Source organism: Mixophyes fleayi, chromosome 9 (assembly GCF_038048845.1).
Source record: "Mixophyes fleayi isolate aMixFle1 chromosome 9, aMixFle1.hap1, whole genome shotgun sequence".
NCBI classification, from domain to species: Eukaryota; Metazoa; Chordata; class Amphibia; order Anura; family Limnodynastidae; genus Mixophyes; species Mixophyes fleayi.
The window spans coordinates 101693370-101709235 of NC_134410.1; the positions used below are offsets into that span (position 1 = coordinate 101693370).

At 39.6% G+C, this 15866-nt stretch overlaps 1 protein-coding gene across 6 annotated transcripts in view; it reads left to right on the plus strand.

Annotated features, from left to right (window-relative positions):
• The window catches only part of DENND1A (DENN domain containing 1A), a 525768-nt gene that overhangs the window by 204932 nt on the left and 304970 nt on the right, over positions 1 to 15866 (plus strand). For all 6 annotated transcript variants that reach the window (XM_075184725.1, XM_075184728.1, XM_075184727.1 and 3 more), the window contains one exon: positions 13257 to 13367. In XM_075184725.1, coding sequence (XP_075040826.1) covers positions 13257 to 13367 — 111 coding nt within the window. The remainder of the gene's footprint in view (positions 1 to 13256; positions 13368 to 15866) is intronic.

Sequence of the window (15866 nt, forward strand, 5' to 3'; positions counted from 1 at the left end):
TATATATATATATATATATATATATATATATATATATATATATATATATATGTGTATTTAATCTACACATGTATAATATTCCCGTCCGGTAGGCATGCTAGAGGGCACAAAGGTGTTCTGTGACTGTATAAAAGTAGAGGGTGGGTTCTAATATCTTTTTTTTTTTTAATATGGTGGCTATTCTTTATAGTGCTCAAGATGACAAACAAAGATGCCTGTATTAGGCATTTTTCACAAGTAATATTTGGCATGGTGAATAATGCTCAGCTGTACTGTAACCCACAGCAACCACATATTTGCTTTCCAACATGCACCCGTCTGACCAAAGATGTGTTATAGTGCATTTGTGCCATCTGCACATTGTTATTAAATAAGCCTTAATGTGTTTGTATATACATAGACAAATAGCTGTATAATTCTAGGTAATGCATTGTGTGTACAAGTACATCTGATCAGCATTCTTTCTTTACTTCACACTAGCAAATTCCCCCATGGAGTATTTACCTTTCATTTTCATACAAGTAATTTTTACAAAATATGGGTAAATATATTGTTCATATTTTTTCCTGTGTATATAGCCAGGCAGAGAAATTGCAATTTGTTTTTATCCTTCTCACATACACATTAGCATTCATGTAGGCGTCTTAATGTAGATAAATACAGGCAATACCCTGTCATAAATATTAATGGGTTTGCAGCAGTTGACCTGCGGTGTGCAGCATAAAATCAAAGCGTTTAAATAATTACAACATTTTAAGGAGGTTTAAGTGTTTTCAGCAGTGGTGTAAGTGTGTGTTATTTCTCACTAGTAATGGTTCTCTATGTAAAAATGAAACTGCAACAACATGTGCTAACATTGTACTTATCATGTCAACCTGTGATTATTGTAAAACAATTTGCTGATATTTGTTCTAGAAAGTTTTCTGTGTAACCACTTCAGTCTGCAGAAGATGTTTGTAAATTATAGCAGATATGGTCAAATGTACACATTCAGAAGATATCACACCAGTACTTGAAACAAATATATCCTCCAATTTTGGCCAACAAAGCTTTATGGTGAGCAAAGTTCAGAGTGTTTAATGCAACAACAGAAACTTAGGTTTTTAACATAATGTTCAGAACTTGTATAATATGTAAATTCTTTTTGCCTATTGATCAGTCATAGTTGATGTTGTTGCCGTGGGAAATAATTGTTGCCAATTGTGCTTTAAAATTAAAAAGAAACTCCTCAATTGTTAAATCAATCTTTATTAGCTATCCCCGGAAGAGCAGCCCAAATCTCACCATTTAATGTAGCTACGGCTTTGTCACAAATAACTTTTTCTCTTTATTTTTCCACCTTGCACTGTTGTAAAACTCTGGTGGTTTTCCATTTATACCATGGCAGTCCCTTGACATTACACTAGAATTGTGGCAGTGCAGTAATAAAGTTATACCCATCACACTACGGCAGGACCTTTGTGGTTGACCTCATATTACAGTAATAACCTTTCTTCCATAACCCTTATTCTCTCATGGTGGTTGACTGCATACAGTAGTCTTCCTGAGAATTTGTTAGAATCCTGCTTATAGACCTCATACTTTAATACCACTAAAGTTAGGAGGTCAAGTAGGTGGTATAATGTTTTATTTTAAGAAGAGTTTTTAAGGCAAATAAGAAATGGAGGTAAAATGGATGTAAGTTTTTATGCAGTCAGATGGTTTATTTAAATATTAGCTGCAAAGACCCTGTTATATCACTCAGCATGTGTGTTGATTGGCTCAGTTTAGGATCTGGATTTGCAGACCTGTTGCATTAAGTGTAAAGCTACCTTAGTTTAGGATTCACACTTATACAAGCATAGTGTAATCAGACCGCATAATGTTGTGCCAAACCAGTACAGAAACTGTCAGTTACAGAGAGCACAGTGGTCTCCAAGCAATACACACAGCCAACTCCACACACCATATAAACGGTATTGCTGCACTGTATTGCAGAGCAGTGATTAAATGATCATAGAAATCAAATTGTGTCTGTATTTTCCAGCCCTTGGTTTTACAAGGATAGCTGTTAAGTTTTTACTATTATTGTTGGAAAATGGAAACATTTAGTGATACAAATATGCAATGATATCACATAATTCAAAGCACAAAGAGCTGTTTGTTATGACGACAGGGAACACACTGACCTTAACGTTGCACTGGTCAAGGATCATTCTGTGAAGCCTGCAACAAAACATTGTAAAATTGCACCATAGCTCAAATCTTCTTCTGTTTGAGTATGCTGAAAGGTCTACAAAGTCACTCATTTTAACGCATATTTTGTGTGACATTTTCATCTTGCAATAGCGAGTGGTCAGCATTAGGCTCCTATATTTATATTGATAACAGGTGAGAAGGCAGCCAGGCAATGTGTGAATGTATGCATAAGTAATTTTTATTGTGTAAGCACTTCTTTTTGTAGCCTGAATCCCCTTAGTATAATGATGATATTCAATACTGTGTGTAGGTTTTCAGTGAACCTATGGTCTTGCCTCCACCCTGTAGGCTGCCAGTCTGATATCCCGGATACAAAATTATGCTTTCTAACTTTCCTTTTCTTTAAAGATGTGCATATATTTGCTTAAATACATATCATGCCAGTTCGTTTTTAAAATGTGTGCTGAGGTGGTTCACTGCAGGGCTATGGAAATTACTTGAGCGTCATAGAGTAGCCTTTGAGAGCATCTAGTTGACAATTCTCTAAGATGCTCATCTTGTGCAAGGTGAAGTATACTTGTCCAGTATACGTATTAGTTTACTTATGTAATGTTTCCTTTAAAATCTTTTTGTACAATATTGAAAATATTATATGCAATAACTGTAACTCAAATGACCTTAGAGGGAATATTGATAGGTACACAATTAAAAATAATGTAAAGCCTAATAATAATTACAGTAGCCACACACACTTTCCTCACCAGCAACTACAATATGCCTTCTGCTACCTTATGTATCAAGACTTAGGGCTAGATTTACTAAGCTGCGGGTTTGAAAAAGTGGGGATGTTGCCTATAGCAACCAATCAGATTCTAGCTGTCATTTTGTAGAAGGTACTAAATAAGTAACATAGTAACATAGTTGATGAGGTTGAAAAAAGACACCAGTCCATCAAGTTCAACCTATTTTAGATCTCCTGCGATCCTGCACTTATATTTGAAATTAATCCAGAATAGGCAACCGCCCATCTGTTTCAATTTTGCAAATCCCCCCAGACTCAATATTGCAATCCAATTTTTACCCTATATCCACTACTATCCTTTATTTTAAATTAACGGTCGTATCCCTGGATACACCTTTCCGCTAAAAATTTGTCTAACCCTTTCTTAAACATATCTATTGAATCTGCCATCACAACCTTCCCTGGCAATGAATTCCAAGTGAAAGCTAGAATGATTGGTTGCTAGAGGCAACATCCCCACTTTTTCAAACCCGCAGCTTAGTAAATCTAGCCCTAGACTGTAAGCTCATTTTGGCAGGGCTATCTTTACCTTTTGACCCTTTGATGTCTTTGTATGTGATTTATTTGTGGTATGATCCCCTCATTGTACAGCACTCTGTAATATGTCAGCACTTTTTAAACAAATGATGGTAATAACTTATGATTGTTAATGTAGTTATGCTTGTGTCACAGTGGCTGTAATACCGAATAGACGAAAACTGTATACATGGTCACATTCACTTTACATTCCTCTACACATATATATTGAGGCATGCACATTTAAAAATATTTGTGCACATATATATATACATTTTTCAAGTTTTAACACTAACCATAAATATTTTTCAAAAAGCTTAATTACATTCTTTTATACTTCCATAAAACGTCATCGCACCTGGAAGTTTTCTTAAGGTGTATGAAGTGAGAGAGGATAGAATTTGGCCTTTCTCTGGAACAAGTGCTCTGCGTTCTACGTCCAAGTGAAACACCTCTTTAAGATCAGGCTCTTGCTCTTTTATAGTCTGCAGTAAATGTGGTGTTTATAGAAGACTTTATGCAGGTCTGCCAGAAGCAGGTTTTTGGGTCCCCTTCCCCTGAGACTTTATAGCTAGTATAACCCTTTTTGTGCCAGAAGAGCGTGCAGCCATGTTCAGATTAATCTCATTTTGTTTTAGACTAGATTCGAGACCTTCCATAAATGTCATGTTTTCTTATTTACATATCATCTCTTGTGATCAATTTTTGTGATATTTTTATAAGCTAGATATCTGCCATGCAGTAGAGTGAACCTTTATCTACTGAATTGGAAGTAAGATGTTTAACCCTTTCATTTGTTTCCTCCACTTACTGTAGAATATTATGTGTTTTTGTATATTTTTAAAAGCAAAAGTATTTCCCTTATAGGGACGTTAAAAAGCCTGGAATTGGGAGGCTATGATGGGGCAAAGTAGGAGACTCCCAAAAGGATAGTAAGTGATTAAAGTATATTAGAGGAGAAAAGGAATTTAGGTAGTAGTGTAGATAGAGATATGGTTAGCGATCTTATCCCAGGGACTGGTTTTCAGCGAGTGATGGAGGAAAGTTACAGTTTGTAAAGGATGCTCTCATGCCCTAGTAATGGCTCCCTAAATTTTCCAGGAACAATTGAGTATACTCTTTGATTCTGAAATATTTTTACGGAGCCATTACTAGTGCTGACGATTGAGGGGAAGCAAACGTGGAAGGGATTATAGGCGTGTGAAAGGCTCTTCTGGCTCTCGAGAGGTAGGTGGCATGCTAACATTATTTACAGTCAAGTACATATCAGAAAGAAGGGTGGTGGAGTGAAGAGTGTATGAGGTTTCCATCCACGTTGTGGCCTGTGGGTTTTCTGTGGATAGACAGTGAAGATGGACTCTGAGGCTGTCTTTCTGGCCACTTCAGTTGTACTCATTAGCATGAACCACTGTTGCTTTTGGGAAGCTGATGCACCTTCACTGTATAAAATCATTGCGATTTAATTTCCTGAAACTACCTGTAATTTCACTGGATGAATTAGGGGGGCTACCATAGACTTTAATCTAGCTGAGGTCTCTTATCCCTACTAACATACAAAGACTACTAACCGCCACTGAGAGATGGGAAAACGGGTAGATAGGCTAAATGGTAGGGGAAGGGGCTAGGTGCTGTTTGTGAAGAACATGAGTCTTTTGTTTGTCATGAGGTCGGTATGCTGGGCTTAGGGCTGTCTATTGTGGGAATATAATTGTAGTGACCATGAAGCAGTTATGTCTGATACAGGGTTGTGCATGACCATCATGACACTAGTTGGCACATTGTGATGCTGGGCACAAGCTGCATATGGTGGGCATGAGGCAATTATATGTGGCATAGGCTGTATATCTTGGGAATCAGACCGTAATGGGCAAGAGTCAGTTGTGCTGGTCCCAGTTTGGATATTATGGACTTGGTACTGTGGGAAGCTTTCTGTGCACATTATTTGCCTTTTCTCTGCATGATGCTAGACCCTACACACATAGTATGTTACCGTAATACCCTAATTGTCAAGCATTTATTTTATCACTGTAGGGTGCACTAGCAATAGCTACTTATACTATTTTCTTATTGCTAATACTACTCACCTCATGTTACTTGTATCTTCACCATGTAGGTTGATGATAATGTAGCTGTACAGCAGTAATTAGGTGCACTACAAACATTACTACAAAAACTAATGGCAAAAAAGTAAACCACACTGTTACATTTAGCAAATGTAAATTAACACTAAATGGAATGACATAAGTAATATAATGGGGAAAAATAGGTAGTAGGGCCAGTGGATATTTTTGTTTCTAGGTTGTCAACAAGTTTTATACGTAGGATTTATATAAAAACACACATACACCTCAACTCTGTACAACACAGTTTGTTCACTTTGTGGGTAGAAAACAAACTCTGCAAAATCCTAACCCAGCTGTTTTTTCATGGGCATATCATAGAAACTTAAGTTTGTTTGCCAGCAGTAGTTTACAAGTATGATCTTGATTTCCTGGCACACAACGGCACATTCCTTACCTCCCAGAAACATAGCATGGCACAGCTCAGCCCCATCTGCAGGTAGAGTCCAACAGTGTCGATGAATATCCAAAACTTATCTCAGCTGCAAATGAAATTTACTTTGGTTTGCAAGTCCAGTGTGGGGATATTTTATTGATTGACCAATCTGTGCTTGTTGAATACCTGAGACCAAAATGAACAGTGATTTGAAGCGTTTATCCCACCAGGACAATATGATATCAGAGAAATATCAGTTTCTTTTCCCTGCCATTGGGGGGCACTGCGATACATTGGGGTATAGTAGTGGGCTCAGGAGTCTTGTCACTTTAACTGCTAAGTCTTTGGACTCCTCCCCTGCTATGCCCCTCCTCTCCAGAGAGATCCTCAGTTTTTTGTAAGTGACTGGAGAGGTCACTAGAGTATAGGCTCCTGCCTTTAGGTTACAATGTAGATCGTAATGCGCAGGTCAGAAAGACCAGAGATCTGTTCGTTTTAGATGACGCCAATAATAGAGGCTGGCCTGCTTCAAAGCAGTCAATTGCTCGGTGGATTACGTCCACGATTCGTGAGGCTTATGTTTCAGCTTCTCTAGCCGTTCCGCAGACTTTAAGGGCACATTCTACTAGGGCAGTGGGTGCCTCCTGGGCGGCTAGGCACGGTGCGTCGGCAGAACAGTTGTGTAGAGCGGCGACTTGGTCTTCCGTCCACACATTCACTAAATTTTATAGACTTTAAGGCTGTGCATCGGCTGATGCAAGCTTTGGTCGCAGGATTATGCGTGCAGCTGGTCCAGAGCATTCCCACCCTTGAGGAAGCTTTGGTATATCCCCAATGTATCGCAGTGCCCCCCAATGGCAGGGAAGAGAAAATAAGATTTTTACTCACCGTAAAATCCATTTCTCTGACTCCATTGGGGGGCACTGCGCACCCTCCCTTGCTCTGTATATAGTTCTGTGTGTGAAAACTTTGGTTATGGTTCTTTATAATTTAAGACCTGTCCAGGTTATGTTACCTCCTTTACGTTCACTCTTGGTTATTCAAAACTGAGGATCTCTCTGGAGAGGAGGGGCATAGCAGGGGAGGAGTGCACAGACTTAGCAGTTAAAGTGACAAGACTCCTGAGCCCACTACTATACCCTAATGTATCGCAGTGCCCCCCAATGGAGTCAGAGAAATGGATTTTACGGTGATTAAAAATCTTATTTTTCTACCATAAGTTGCCCTGTTATGCTGTGTTTTTGGTGTTTGGTCACAGCTGACAATGGATACAATATGCAAGAAAAATATTAAACAGAAACCAATACTAAAGCTAACAATTCGTATTATGCAATTATTTTAATGGAAGTATTGCAACACATGAATTTGTTTCAATGCAATGTTATGAGAAATAAAAAATGCAGTCATACTGTAAGGACCTTATGAAAACAGGCAGAACATGCAAGTAAAAAATGGGGACTCACTTATGCCCTGGTGCAAGGTCACAACAAGAGAATTGTTTGTGAGATCCCTCCATATTACAAGGAAATGGGAACCCCGTGCAGCAAAAAGCTTCAGTAAAATAGAGCTCTGGAATGTTACATGGTAACATATAAACAATATAAAACTTAGGCTGGGTACACAGTACAGAAAATTTCTCCTGATATCGTTAATGCAATTGTAGCACACACACAAGTAGTATACACAGTGTTCTCATGTGTCCTGGCTTTCCCAACAGAGCTCCCTCTCAGACGGTGCCTATTCTACCATTATTCACACTCCTGATGCACCTTAGTTAACAGGACACATGGGAATAGGTTCCTATAACCATTTTATTTTATTTTATTTTATTTTTGTAAAATTAAGAAATTATGGTATGGATCTCATGGACTGAGTATCGTTTTAAAACTAGGTTGTCAACATAGAGATTATACCCTAGCTGCTAACACAATCAGCTCACACAGTGTGTTCCCACATTGGCCATACACATAGACACACCCAAAATTCCCATCCTGGCCACACAAATAAAAATAACATTCAGGACTATGATTATTTCCTGGACTTCTGAGAACTAGGACTACAGTCTATGGTGTTCTACTGTTCAGCACACCTCTCTATTATCAGGGTGATGTTCAAACATCCATATGAAATATACGTAATATGTGGTCCATCATCCGATGTGGATGCATCTGAATTAGGGCAGTGGGTTTTGCCAGCATACATGAAATATATGCCACTTACTACTATACAGTAGCCCACTTCGACCACTGTATATATTAGGATGCATTATAATTGATGCTGCTATATGTAAAAATTCCTGTAAATCAGATCTGTATATATATATAGTTTTTGATGACATTACTTATAATTCTGATGTGATAATTTCAGTGCGAAGGCTCATTAGGAAAAATTGCAGCCCCTACTGTAAATTAATACACACACATTATAGATGTCTCTTGTGTTCTCTAGATTAGATGCTATATCCTCTGTCACATGTCTGCGCCTTCTTTGTCAACCTCCAATGTACTGGTTCTGTTTTTATGTGTAATTTGCTTTGTATGATTTGTTATACTGACTGTCCGTTTCTGCAAAGTTGTGTTGTACCTAACAAGTAAAAGACGATATTCATCTACATGACCTGTGTAAGATCACTCTATCTGCAGCCATGCGCTTTGATATGGTCACGGACTTCTAATGCCCTGATTCTTTGCAGCAGATGATACTTTAATATGTTATGGACTTTTTTTGACCAATTTATTTGCACAGTTTGTGATTTTCTTGATATATACAGTTGGAAAAATCATTGGATCTTCAAAAATCTTCATGTTTTCAACATCAGTAACAACTCTGCCACTTTTCTGAATTCCATTTATTTGAAGTAGAAACTATTATTTTGTACTGCATCTGCCGCCCCCCCCCCCCCCCCCCCCCCCCTTCAGTTTTTTAGCTGCTATATTAACGGGCATTGTCCTTTGCCAAATAGTACTTTTTTATATTTTATGATCATTTCCATTTTAAATAGATTGTTTTCAGAACTAAATTCCTATATCTGATGTCATTACCCTGTACACTTATAACATGACCAGAAAGTTTTTAAATAATTTTCAACATATATTAATAACATCTGTTGACTACAGAATACACGGTCTTAAAATATACATTGTTACTCTGTTGTTTAAAGCTACACTTCTAGATGCAGATCCAGGATACCCATTAACGGTGCTCACTAAATTGTCAGGGCAGTCTGAAGCTATGGATGGGGGTGTGACCACCAGACTAATAAGAAGCTAACTAAGTGTGGAATGGTGGTAGTGTAGATCTCCCTCTCCCCAGCCCCCAGTAGCCGGAGCCTCATCCACTATGCAGTTATTTTCTCCGGGTATTCTCCATTCCTTTTACAGCCCCAAAGAAAACCCTTTTATAGGTTGTAGTACAGCTTTAATGTTGTTGTTTCAATAAGGCAAGTTAAAAGAATTCCATTATTTGCCACAATTATTTAGGCTTGATGACTCAGTTACGCACATTGACAGGTGGATTGCCCTGGTAGAACTCTCCATATTTCAGGAATAAAAGCAAGTTCATGTATTGGATCACTTATACAAGAATGTGTTATTCAGAAAGGTCTTCAAACTAGAAAAAATGGTAAATCATTGTAGTTGCTCTGTGATGGTCATTGTCAAACATCGCATCAGCTAACCTCTCATTCTGGCTGCTCTGAACAGAATATGCGCACACCTGGTCTTTTCTAAACTCCCTACATTCACTTGATTGGCTAAGTACCTACCAGCATCTCTATTTAAAGCACCTGCCTCCTTACTATGGTTGCCAGATATTCAGGTCTCCTTACCCGTTAGGACATCTCCCCCCCCCTGCTCCTGTTTATTGCTTCCACCTCGTTGTACTCGGGATTCAGCAATCACCCTCCAGTCTGTTGCTCGCCTGTGTATACCTGAATCACCTCCGCAGTCAAGACGCTGCCGCTACTCTGCAGATCGTTGCGTGTTTCCTCTGATCCTGCTCCAGGGCCTCCAGCTCATCAGGTCCTCAGCACTTCATTACCCTGCAGTCTATTGCTCTCCTGTGTGTACCTGTATCACCTCCGCAGTCAAGATATACCCGCTATGCTGCAGATCGTTGTGCATCTTCGCTAATCCTGCTCCATGGTTTCTAGCTCATCAGGACACCGGTCCTGCAGACTCTCTTCTATAATTCTGAACTTCCACTTACCTGCTGGACTCGCCTTCAGCACTCTGTCCATATCCTTACTGCAACCATTATCTCCTTATGCTCCATTTAGTCTCACTCATCGCTCCCTGGAGGACCGCGACCTGCGGTTAGAGAGCTGCTAAACCCATATTTCCTTCCAGGAATCCCTGGTGAAAATCTATTTCCGTTAGACTCCGCACCTCTCTGGGGGTAGTACGGCAGTTCCCAAAGTGTGCGCCGCGGCGCTGTCACTGCGGTGCCGCGGGCCAGCCATAGAAAAAAGAAAGAAAACAGAAACTTGCCAATCCGTGGGGCGCCGGGACCCAGCAGCCTCCTCTCTCCCGCAACTGTCACTGAATATCGACGTTTTTTCTATGGCTGGCGCGGGGCAGAGTGAGAGGGATCATGACAGAGGCGGAGGACAGAGGGCAGAGGCGGGGGACAGAGGGCAGAGGAGGGGGACAGCGTGGCAGAGGGGGCAACGTGAGAGAGGGCAGTGTGCCTGGATGCAGAGGGGGGCAGTGTGCCTGGATGCAGAGGGGGGCAGTGTGCCTGGATGCAGAGGGGGGCAGTGTGCCTGGATGCAGAGGAGGGCAGTGTGCCTGGATGCAGAGGAGGGCAGTGTGCCTGGATGCAGAGGAGGGCAGTGTGCCTGGATGCAGAGGAGGGCAGTGTGCCTGGATGCAGAGGAGGGCAGTGTGCCTGGATGCAGAGGAGGGCAGTGTGCCTGGATGCAGAGGGGGGCAGTGTGCCTGGATGCAGAGGAGGGCAGTGTGCCTGGATGCAGAGGGGGGCAGTGTGCCTGGTTGCAGAGGGGGCATAGTGTCTGGATGCAGAGGGGCATTTTTGCATACAACTAAATAAGTATTTCTGTCGTGACCTAAATACTTATTACAATTTTTTGACCCAACTACTTCTAAAACAGGACTGCTCAGTAATTATTTTGGAGGGGTGCCTTGAAAAAATTTGGAGACTCTAAGGGTGCCGCGAACTGCAAAAATTTGGGAACCACTGGGGTGGTATATAACTGAGCAGACTTCAAGGCCCATCCTGACTCTGATTTCATGACAGTCATGCATATAGATATGATCACAAAATACCTCTTCTGACAGTCACTCTGAGGAGGACTGGTAAACATTTACATGAGTAGAGGAATGCCTAGAGCAGCGTGGAGAAACTCCAGTGGAAACATTTTAATACATTCTAAGAATGATGATCCAAATTATTGATAACCCCTCTCCAAGAAAACCTTAAATTGGTACCAAATAGTGGATCCCATACCTGTATTGGTGTCAGTGTAAGGAATAAAATTTTTATATATTGAGCGAAAATCCACTTAACTGCTTAATAGCACAGGAAAGAAAACCTGTAAAAAGGTGGTCAGAACCCATAGCAGCCAATCAACATTTAGCTTTAAAAAATGTGTGAGTTAGTCATTAAAAGTAAGTTTCTGTTGCTGTTATTGCTTTATAGAGAGTGTTTAATCATTCACATCAGTTTCAAAGTGTTACCAAACTTTGCAGCACGCTGATTAGATATTTGTCAATCTAACATACATCACTAAAATAAATACAAGTTTGCATTATGCTCAGTATTGCTGCCTCACTGAATTATATGCATCCAGGCTGAGATGGGACCTTAAGGGCACATATCTTCCTCTATGTATTAGGCCTGTTTCCTTCTGAAGGCCACATGAACAATCCTCCAAGAGATTTAGCTCTTTCAGAGAAAAGGGGATGTGTACCTGTAGCTTGCAAATTATCCATTATGAACATAGTGTTTATGAACAGGGCAATGAATTATGTGTTCAAAGTATGATTCCATTGTTTTTGACCTTTCATGTACATGTAAAAAAAAAAAAGACACAGACAGGAATTGATACTCATGACAACAATACGGCATATTTTAAGTAGTCTCCACTTTCTCTGTAGACGTTTTTTAGGATGATGGATTACAATGTGTTTAGTTTTAGTCTACCCATTGTAATCCTTATTTATATGATATGTCATATTTTGTTTGCATTTTAATATACCTTGTTTTTTTTTTAATTCCTATAAGAATAGTGCTTCCTACACAGTGATCATAACAGGTGTGTTATTAGCCATGTGCCACAAAAAATAATTGCCAGTAGTAGAAATATTGTGGTACAATTGCCGGGTTAAAATAAATTGAATGAATTTCAGCTGCAATACAGTTGTGCTGCAGCTATATGGTGTCCTGTACTGGCAGAGAATAAATGGTAGAATACTGTGCACATGACACTGCACATGCCTTCTGTGATAAATGAGGAGTCTGACCACCAGCATCTTGCAACACATACCCCTTTATAAGTTTGTGAAATGGACTTAATTCAAAAGGACAGATCAATTCTCACAGTGATCAATAGGTTTGTTCACTACACTAGTTAGTGGGCAAAATAATTGAATAACCACTTAATTTAGTATGGGTACACCAATCAACATTTATTCAGTTGTATAAATTCTAGCTCCTGTGTTTATTGCTCTTGCAGTGCTAATGCCTTAACCCTACTCCCAATCCCACCACAAACACACCATAAAGCAGAGTGAAGTGACTGTCGTCACCCCAAATCTATTTTTATAAATTCTGTGAAATGTGAATTTACAAACACACTTCAGTGGTACAAAGGCGTATCTGGGTGATTTTATTGCTAGAAATATGTACCTCTGTGAAACGGCCTGTTCTGAGGCTACACTGAAATCACACAACATTTTGCTGCAACTTTGCTCCCCCTTACCCTGCACTCTTTCTTCTTCTAATTTCAGATTGTATAGGTTCAGAGGTGTAGAAAATCTCTTTACTCTATGGTTAAAAGTGTTTCTTCATAAAATGAATGCAACCAACATATAATGCCAAAGATTGGGATCTCATACTGATGTGGGGATTAAATAATTATGTCATGAAACACACATACATCTTATTGAATTAATGCAGTGGACAGTACAAGTAAAAGTCACTCAGTTAAATGGTATAGTATTGAGTATTGTCAGATCCAGTTAGGATAAGCATACTTCTTTATAAAAATGACTAATTGAAAGTGTCTACCTTATTTTATTTGCAGAGAAACCTGACAGAATATTTTGTGGCTGTAGATGTGAATAATATGCTGCACCTCTATGCCAGTATGTTGTACGAGCGCAGGATCCTTATCTCTTGCAGTAAGCTCAGCACGGTGAGTTCATTTCTGACCAATTAAAAACCTTTGACTTTTGAAAAATGACCATATGACTTATTTAGCCCCTTCTTTCTTGTTTTTTTTTTTGTTATTATTGTCTAATATTTCTCTCCTTGATGGAATTGGAGATGTATCATGGCGATCTCTGATTGAATTGTTTGTGGTCAGATGACAGTGTTAAGAGTCTGTAAGGGGCGAGACAAACTAGTTACATTTTGACATAGCATGAGTTTTACTGGCTTTCTAAAAATGTAAACGTGTCTAGAGAATGGCAACAACATTGATATTTAAAGGACGACTAAACACAAACATGTATTTATTCAAATATGAAGGTGAAATGCACAGTTAAAGCTATAGCTGCTCTGCTGTTGTTTTGTTAAACTGTAACGTGCTTTCTCTCTCTGTATACCTGTGAAGAGACACTAAGGTTTAACGGTTGCCTCCTGAGGACTCTAATCTCATCGTGTATCACTGGCTCTATGACTTTGTCCACTAAGTGACAGCCAACTAATGTGACAATCATTTGAATTTTTTTTGTAAATGATTTATCCAAACAATATCAGCTATGTGGTTCCTACTTTTCTATTTGTTCTTCTAGACTAAGTACACACAAACAGAATTTTACTTTTAATTAGGAGTAAGTTATTTTAGGTGAATTGTTCTTGTGTGTTTTTGCAGTGAATTGCATCCTTTGCTCTGCATAGTCCTTTAGCTACAGAACCCCACACTGTGTTTCTTCCAACTCTGTGACCAGAGCTTTAAATACACTCCTGGACAATCTCTGCTCTCCAGTAGGGAAATACTGCTCACCCACTGTTCTGCTGTTTCTTTATGGGGTTCCCTACCATACCCCACCGTACTTTCAACACAACTTTGCTGCCTTCTCACCTTCACTTAAGGCCAGGGTTGTTGGAAGGCATTGGCATCAGGATCCCACACTCCGAATTTCGAGCACTGTTCCCATTGATTTTACAATTGTTTTTTTTAAAATTGGGAAATTTATAGGAACTTCTTATGTACTTATTTGTTTGCGTTCTTAAAGAGGTTGTAAACTAAATGTGAAATATACTGCAGTTGTGTTTTTCACACTCAGGCATAGATGTAGTATGTCCTAACATTGCTACTGTAATTAAACAAATCATTATGCTTGACAACTAGTCATGTAAGCGGTTGGAACAGGTAAGGGTATCTTTCACAGATTTTTTTTTTACACAAGTTCACCGCGCTTGTATTTTAATTGTATTCTGCAGGGGCCTATTGAAAACTTATGCTGTTGTTGTACTACTTCTGTATGACAATGCAACTTTAGTGACACTGACCTGAGCCTAGCAAGTCTTAAAATGGGTCAGGTTTAAAATAGAACTGCTGTGGATACTTTCTTAAAATAAACAAAACTAAGGGGGTGGGTTCAGTTAGCGCAAAGTCCTGTAGTAATACGTAAATACAGCAATTACAGTATAGGAAACATTGCTTTTTACTTGCACCTCTGAGATTCTTACCTGAAGCATCCCGCACAGATGCAGTGTGCTTGTTTCCTGCTAGTTGAATCTCCCACTTAGTTGGGCAAGGAGTGATTGGCTACGCGGTAGGTTACATTGTTCACATGGTTAATGGAAATGAATGAAGAAACTTTAGGGTTGTGCTCTAATAAATACATGCCAGTGGTCGTGCTGGACTTTTATTCTGGTCAGAGTACTCCTCTAAATATTTTTAAGGGATATTTCTATCCAAAGAGGACATAATGGTCTATTGGCTAATGATGTTCAACTCAACTACAAGCAGAGCACCATCGTAATAACAAACATATATGTTATGTTTTAAAGAACATAAAATAAAATGTATTTCAAACCCACAGTATAAACTTGTCTGGACTCTGGGCTTTTATGATGCTTTGCAACACCATAGAAATTTGTGTTTATTTGACCACCACCATGCAGTTATAACATATCCCTAATCCGCTGCCATGGTGAGGCTGGCCACACTATGTGCCCGGTTCTGCAGACACCATTACTGGCAGAGCATTGTCAAGTTTCAGCCTCAGCCAGGTAGCAATTACTCGAATCTGTGAGTGACATTCTCACCTGTGCAGAGCTTCTCAGTCTCACCAGATTACCGCTTTCCTGTCAGCCGATAGGACAGGGAACTTGCATATTTTAAGTTGAAGTGCCGCAGTTGAAGTCGGTGGGCCTTGCACACAGTCTAGATCAGTGATAGGCAGCCTGATACCCTTCAAGAGACCGACATGGGTGACTCTCCTAACTTCAAAAGGGTTGCGCATTACCCATAGTCTCAGTAATAAAAAAACAGCCCTAAAATAAACTGGCATCCCCACTTAATTTATTCTAAAATATCCCCACTTGCCACTCGGATTCCCCACTTGCTTTAAAATACCCATGTATTCCACACTAAGATCCTAGTTGCCATAAAATGCCCCCACATGCCCTCTGATCCCACCATGTACTACAAAGCTTTCTTCTGCTCTCCCCACACTCCCAA